This window comes from Dermacentor silvarum, chromosome 1, assembly GCF_013339745.2.
Source record: "Dermacentor silvarum isolate Dsil-2018 chromosome 1, BIME_Dsil_1.4, whole genome shotgun sequence".
Taxonomy (NCBI): Eukaryota; Metazoa; Arthropoda; class Arachnida; order Ixodida; family Ixodidae; genus Dermacentor; species Dermacentor silvarum.
In genome coordinates, this window is record NC_051154.1 from 161,394,604 (window position 1) to 161,402,436 (window position 7,833).

Genomic DNA, 7,833 nt, shown 5'->3' on the forward strand with positions numbered 1-7,833 from the left:
GTGGAACTTCATCACTTTTAGAAGCAAATAAATGCAAAACACTTTTTCTGTCAATTTTTTTCTTTCATTGGTGCACCTGGTGGAATTTGGTATGCATATTATATCTGTGATTTCTGCTCTAGTGAGCATGCTGCCCACACTCCATTAATTAGCCTGTTGTATATTTTATAGCGCAGCTCTTAGGTGGCCGTTAGCATCACTTGTAATCGAGTGAACGAGCATAGCTAAAGATTAGAGCGAACGCGGCGCGCAGCGGGGGATGAAAAAAATAGCGAGAGCGAAGAGGGGTGAGGGAGGAAAGTGGAGAGGAGGGTTCAGTGGAACCATGAGGTGGAAAGTGGAGTAGGGTATGGTGAAAGGGTGAGGAGGAAAGCGAAGTGCCGGCCGTGACCAGGCATGCGGCCAGCACGGAAACAAAGCACTGGCATGGGCTTCAGACCCACTGCGCATGCACCACTTCGTCTGCGGCGCCGCCACCGCTAGAGAATGCGCTCCACGCAAGCCACGCGTTCCAGTGTTCACGCTTTCTGAACATTGAGCGACGCAACCGGCCCGAGCAGAGGCTTAGTGCCACTGCCGAGAAGCACCCTGTTGTTCAGAATTAAATTCTTTGCCACAATATATCGCGAATTCAAAACACCTAAACAGCTGTGCTAAAAATTCGTATTAGTGAGTATAGTAATTGTCGGTGAAATCATTTTTTAATGATTCTCTATAACTACCTAATTGACATAGTGACTAGAACAACAATTAAATTATGTTAGGTAATCACTTTTAATTAATTGGATGCCAGGGTGTGAAATATTACTGGCGGTTACTCAACTGGACTCTAAAAAACATGTGCTTGGTCTTAAGTCACGTAGAATGATCTGTCTTCTTTCATTTAAAGCTTAGTGCATGATAGCTGAGACACCCTTAGGCACATGTGGCTGTCAACCTCACATGATGTTTATACCAATAAATAAAGCTGTACGCACAAACGACATATACTGGACTAATAGATGCACAGCTGCCACTAGCAGCAGTAAACTAGCCTGCATGGTAACTAGATGCCACCTGCCTGATGCACAAGTGATGTTACACTCCTACCTTGAATAGATTCTTCCACCACAATAATGAGTGAAATGAACACTCAAAATGAAAATATAATGATATTCTTGGAGTGACATTCTAGTGTTCTCTCAGCGTTTGGTAAATTTTGTTGCAATATAATTTTCAGAAGACGGTATGTGATATTTGTGAATCAAGTTATCACTATTGATTATGTTATATGCTTTTACTGTTTTTAAAAGATTGCTACTTATTTTTATGCAAGTGAAAAGAAGGCAAAATGCTAAATTTAAGATTCTTTTTTCTTGATATCTTACACATATATTTCACCTCATTATTTTTAGTTACTTGTTTGGTGTATCAAGCATAAACATGTAGTCCTCAATAAATGAATGAAATCGATAATTTAAGCATGTGACCATTGCTGTGTTCTGCCTTGAGGCATGGACGCATGGTGGAAGATATTTAATTCTCTGAGCACACGAGCACAGAGCACCCAAATGTGTGGAAGGCTAAGTGGAAAAGGCAAAGTTGGCACCCCCTGAAACTCGCTCAAAGTTATCAAGACTATGTGCTTGCAGCATGAAGTTTAGTTTGCTGTTGATTGTGCTTTGTGTGTCTGTGTGTGTGTAGAAGCTTTTATCACCTTTTGTCAAAACCAACGTATGGATTTCTTTTGACCAGGAGTTTGCCCAAAAGATTGACTATGGCCGTGTCACACTTGCGGTAACGGAGCTGAGCAAAGCCAGCACGGGTCTTCCCAGCCTGGCCCTTTTGGTGCGAAAGAGCAGGCATCATTGAAGCCAGGAACGCATCCAGCTTTTACGCATTCGCACGCCCCACCGTTCCACTCTGCCAACTCTGGTTAGGTATTGTTCAAACAAGTATTATGTGCAGGTAATGTGTTGCCAATGCACAAGATAAATTACAGCTTGCTGTAGTGTAAAGAAAGAATACTTGTTCCTCCCAAAGCATTTTGTCAAGCTTTGTGTCAAAGTATCTGCTGCCTAACAACTGATTGGTGCATAGAGGTCTCATGCAGCCCAACTTTTTTCACCTACACAAGTGCACACAAGCTTGTTGCTTATTGAGCAGAGCCATAAATGAGCATGGCAGCGCCAGTCTTTTAGTCCCATCCACCCTTCATTTTAGGTTGAAACTCTGGCTTTTGCCTTTGACAACTCTTCTTAAAGTGTCAATGCCTTGCTTTTTTGTTGTGAGCCGCAAAGTACACAGAATATGATTTTTGCTTATGTATTAATGATGTTTCATTTTGGCTCATGGGCTTGCCCACACAGACATGACACTGGTGCTGCATTGTTTGACTCTTATAGCCAACTCATAGGTAGGCTGCGGATGTTTTAGCTCTTATTGATGGTCACACGTAGCATTTCTTTTTCCCCTTTAGTGAGCATTATTTTTATACGGCTTCATGCTCAACTGTGTGCACATTGAAAATTATGTTCATCTAAAACAGAAGATTGCTTATTATGCCTTGAGGCAAACTTCTTGATTTGTGATAATGTTCTGTTGGCTTTTATTATTGTTTGCAAAAAATGTAACAACATTTACAATGTTCCTATCAATCCAAATGTGGGTACTAGCACCAGACCAAAAATGATATCAGTCATACATTCTCATTGGCCTCTATAGCTATTTTCATTAATTGGTGTTTACATTTTCTTCTTTCAATCAATCTTAATTCCATCAGCTTACAAGAACAAATAATATTGCACTTACTGAATGTCAGAGTGGATTTCCTGTGCCTTTCTTAAGTTTTTTCACTCACTGTCTATTAACATCAGGTGACAACAGATAGCGTTACACTGATTTGATGCTGATGTAGATTTCCCTTGCCTTTCATAATGCAAGGAAGTTTTGCACCGAGAAGTATTCCCTTACTAAATGTGTGCCTTGGAAGCTATATGTGTGCTCATGCATCATTATAATTCATTGTTGTAGCACTATGCTTTCAGCAGCTTGTTTATACTAAGCATAAGGAAATACCATCATTATGCTTTGCTAAGGTTTTATTTTACATCAAACATTGTGTTCCATTGTTAAAAGCATTGCAGCTGCACACAAACAATGATGTGTGAAAAAAGAAAGCTTTCATTATTGCATTGGACAGTTAGAGGTGAAACAGAGCTTGTAAAATTGTGCTGATAATTTGTGCACACTGGTTAAGAAGTTTACTCCTGCTTATTCATTTTGATGTGAATAGTTATGAGATACGTTATGTGACTATGGCTTTGGTGCATCTTAAAAGAGTACGGTGATCATTATGACAATACTGTGTTGTTTATGTAGAACCAGGGAAATATAGAAACACTAGGCATGCTCTTCAACGTGTGTTGTGCAGCTTAGAATAGTTGTCAACAACTGCTGTTGATGTAAGCACGAAAGAAATGAAAAACTTTGCACATAACAAATTGCTGGAAGTTACAGTACTTGCATAGCTGCACTGACTTTGTGTAGCAGTACTGAGCAATTTGTATTGAATAATCTTGAGTCCATTGTGAGCACTCATAAGGGCTAGAAATGCGTAATGTTTCAAATGTTTGCGGATAAATTTTTCAGCTAGCCAGGAAGTATTATTTAATGCACCAATTTAACCTTAAAATGGTTGTCATAGGCTGCATTCTTTTTCTTCTCCCACTTGCCTTATTTCTGCAGTCACAGTTTAAGGTTTCAAATGAAACTTGATACTATTTTAGGTGATGGCTCTTTTTTGTGTTGACAGTGCACTGTCTGAAATATGTAGTTAAGTAGGTCTAGAAAATTGTTCTAGTAGTGAATAACTGGAACTAGCTTCTTTTACTATGATCTTGCTTCCCACCTCCTCACTGCACCAAAAATGTGCTGATTTTATGCACTTGCATTCTGTTCTGCTTAGTGCCTTGGAGAGCACCGTGAGGAAGTTAGAGCTAAACTGTGTTTTGGGCTGCTGTGCTGCATGTGGGTTCACAGCCTTGTGGGTGCCCTGTCGCTCCAAATTAAGTGCCAAGAAAGCAGCACAACATCTGCAGGATTGTGTGCATTGCATTATGTTGCAGTCTGTTGAATGCAGTCGTATCTGTATGTAGCATACACATCTATCTTCATTAGAGCTATACCAGGCAAGCCCATTTTGACACAGTGACTATCTTTAAGCTTTCTTATAAATCTATTTTTGCTTAGGTAACTTGCTTTGCAAACATTAGATTTGCCTTATGTATGATGCGCAGATAAGCATGTTTTGAGGTTCTGTGGGAACATGTGTCCTTCAGAATGCAGCAGCTAGCAAGTGAATTAAGCACTTGTCAAGGTTCATAGTAGACATTAAATATCAGGTAATTCCAACTGACCAGAATTGTTTGTTTTATGCACTTAACAGTTGCTATGGTTTATTAGGGTGGTTATAGTCTAACCTAAATGTAACAAGTAGTGCTTCCAGTCAAAGGCTTTGTTAAGTAAAAAAAATTGTTAAAGCAGGTTTATGTTTTTGTAGTCCGAAATGCTCCGCAGACTCCTAGAACGTATAAGCTGGCTAGAACAGTGTCAGTAGACATTTCTGAATAAAATACCGCAAAAAACCTGGGCAAGCATTTTGCAATACACACACTGGACAGCATTTTCTATGTTCAGAATGTTTACTGTTGTGTGCAGTAAAAAAAAAGAAGAAAGAAAAGCTTTTTTCTCTGTGCGCTGTACAAGCAGGAATTTTAGTCCATCGGCTCCTTTAAATCTTTATGACTAGGCTTCAGGATTGTGAAGTGAAGCTCTCTGCTAGCTTTTCCATCCTTCGTGATTGCCCTGTAACATAGAGGGCAGAAGAGCTTGGAGCAAGTGCTGCAGTGCCTTGGAATGGAATGCAGGGTGTGGGTATTGTATTGGGATGACAGATGACGCAGTGCTGCATTTTGCTTGATAGCTGCTTCCCTATACTTGCTGGCAGCATCTGTACATGTAAAAATGCCAACAAATGATAGTTCATCTGAGCTGGCTTTCTTTCGTTTTTGTTACATGAAGGCCTTTAATGTATGCATGCAATGCGCAAGGTATTCATTATGTTGAAACTGTGATGCAAAATTAGTTCATTAAATCATGATAAATTATGCATAGCCTTTGATAGAGCCAAGAATGGAAAAGTAAAAAAAAAAAAATATATATATATATATATATTGTTGAATTGGGGTTCATTACACCGAGGTTCAACTGTAGTTGTATAGATGACAAAGGAGAATTACATCTGTTGCTAGACAAATGGTAGTTCTTGTGGGATAATTTTCACTGTTCCTCTGCCAGAGTTAATTATTTCGTCTGTGTCATAATTTGTCACTTGCTGTTGTGTAAAGATGTTGCATTGCATACTGGTTAGCAGCAGTAGAGCTGTTATAGGTGTATGCCTGCTCGGGGCTGTAGTGTTTTCAATGGTCGTTATCACAGGTTTATGCATCAGTTTTTCGAGAAAAAACAAAACAAAAAAACATGTATACAATGCTTTCACATATGTATTAAGAAAACTTATTATGTACATCTCGTATATTGTATACGAGATGTTCTGCTTTGATACATCAGTGAATCGTGCACCTGCGCAGTCAGCACATCTGTCTTGTGCTGCAGAACCTAGATATTAATGAGAAATTATTATTGCACATAACACAATGTACACAGTCAAGAGAAAGTGACTCACAGAGCATGACGACTCCAGTGCTGTAGCCCTAGCACAGAAATGTACAGTTTTAGAGCAAATTGGATGCCCATTTGCAAAAATTCTATAAAAGAAAAAGATTTCAAAGGAGAGAGCAAAGTTTGGTACATGGCTGTCAAACAATGTCATGGTGTTCAAATTGTTTTGAAGATGTTCTGCTTTGATTCTTGTAAGGTGATTTTGTTGAATTTAATAGTTCATTTTTGCTGTGTAATAATGTAGTTGCCGTACTGCATATTCATTTTGGCTGTAGTTGCCCCACATACATTCCATTCATTCTGCTTTGTAAATCAAATCCCTCTGCTAGATTGTTTTTGTTTCTATATTCAAGGAAAGGTTGTGGATAGTAATGTTCCTTGCTTTATTGTGATTATAAACCTGAGGCCTATGATCTTTATGGTTCTGTGGTCCAGCTAGTCAGAGGTCTTGCTGACGCTGAAATGCTAGCATTGTCAAGCAGTGCTTTCTTGCAGCTGTTTTTCATGTTACCTCTAGTGTGTCACTACAATATTTGTTGTGTTCTTGTTACTGTGTTATGTAATTCCACTGCTCCAAATGCACATTCTCTTTTTTTTTTTTTTTTTATTAGTTGACAGAATGTCATGTGTTCATAGGATTTACAGCTGTGTCTCCTTATTGTAATACAGCTTTTTCTGCACCAGGCCTTGTAGCAACTGATGTGTGGGCTGTCTACAATACCACAGAACTTTTTTTACCAGCATGAAAAGCAGAGAAGCTGAAAGCGTGCACTTAAATGTGACTATAGGCATAAACATTGTATGACACTGAAGCACCAGATAACAGTTTGCATCACTATAGATTCGAAAACAGTACAATGTATAAATGGTATAATCATTACTGTTGTGCAAGATGTAGCACAGTGTTCTGTAAACATTGCTTGTCGCCTGTTAACATACTGAGAATGTCTTGCATGGCTAGTTGGTGCACAATTGTTAAAAATAATACTGGTGCAAAAAAACAGACACAGAGAGGAACAATAGGGACAAAAGAAACAACAGGAGCACCCATTAACATAATACTCCTGTTGCTGATTTTCTAAGCAGCTTATGAACAAAGTGCAACATATGGCCACCTGAGTATGAAAAAGAAGAGTGCTAACACCCTCTGTGCAGCTACACAGTTTACACTGCTCCAAAAATAATCTTAAAATGTTGTTCTCTCCAAATGAGTCTGACCAAGTTGGGTCACACTAACATAACTTTGAAACAGGGTCCACTTTACTAAGTCTTAGTCTCCTCATTATCCCTTTTTACATTTGAGGCATATTCATTTTTTGTATTCGCTGTCTGCCCATGCATTTATGTGTGCAGCTTGTTTGTTATGTGGATTATATTATTGTGATGTCTGGTAACAGTAAAAATTGGATGGATGCACTGCTTGCCATTGATGCTCTAAATGTGCCTATAATACAGCTTTTGTTTCCTGGGCGTAGGCTTTGTATTAAAAACAAACAAAAAAAACTTGCACTCGTTTTCATCATATTGTTCTGATGTAAGCAGTGGTAGCAGCTTTCAAAATAAATAAATGATGCTATTTTCAGTACAAATGGGCGAGCATAAATCATCTTGGAGGCTGACATTGTTGCCTGTGTCACAACCAAATGGAAAGCACAATAAAAATAATCAGAGAGTGATGTCCCTGCAAAGTGTGCTCTAGATTACACTTGGGATGACTGGTCAGATTTGGCTTATTGCTCTGTTCACAGGCAAAAGTGCCTGAAAGTTCTGCATAGCTTTCTAAGCAATTGCAGAACTGTAACTCTGTATTGTGAGAGATGGAGCAAGTTTGATGACCCACATGTCTGGTAATTTGTTACTGCTTATCTGAAATTCACATAAACAGGCATATACTACATTCATGTCAATAATTTAAGCATATATACTTTTCTCTGTGATGTTCGGTCATGTATGTAGTATGTCTCTTTCACAAGTGTCGTGATATTCGGCGGTAGCACGCCCCACCAATCACTGTGCCCCTTTGTCTCGTGACATAGAGATCGCGCTAGCGCTGTTATCAGCAGTTGCCCTTTGGACTCGCTATGGGACGGACGCTCGTTTAACCACATCTTC

General features: G+C 39.1%; 1 protein-coding gene across 1 annotated transcript in view; it reads left to right on the plus strand.

The window, feature by feature from the left end:
• The window catches only part of LOC119436312 (N(G),N(G)-dimethylarginine dimethylaminohydrolase 1), a 64,322-nt gene extending 56,704 nt beyond the window's left edge, over positions 1 to 7,618 (plus strand). Inside the window, exon 5 of the mRNA XM_037703124.2 lies at positions 1,735 to 7,618. Within this exon, the coding sequence (XP_037559052.1) occupies positions 1,735 to 1,851 (117 nt within the window). The 3' untranslated portion in view covers positions 1,852 to 7,618. The remainder of the gene's footprint in view (positions 1 to 1,734) is intronic.
• The last annotated feature ends 215 nt before the right edge of the window (positions 7,619 to 7,833 follow it).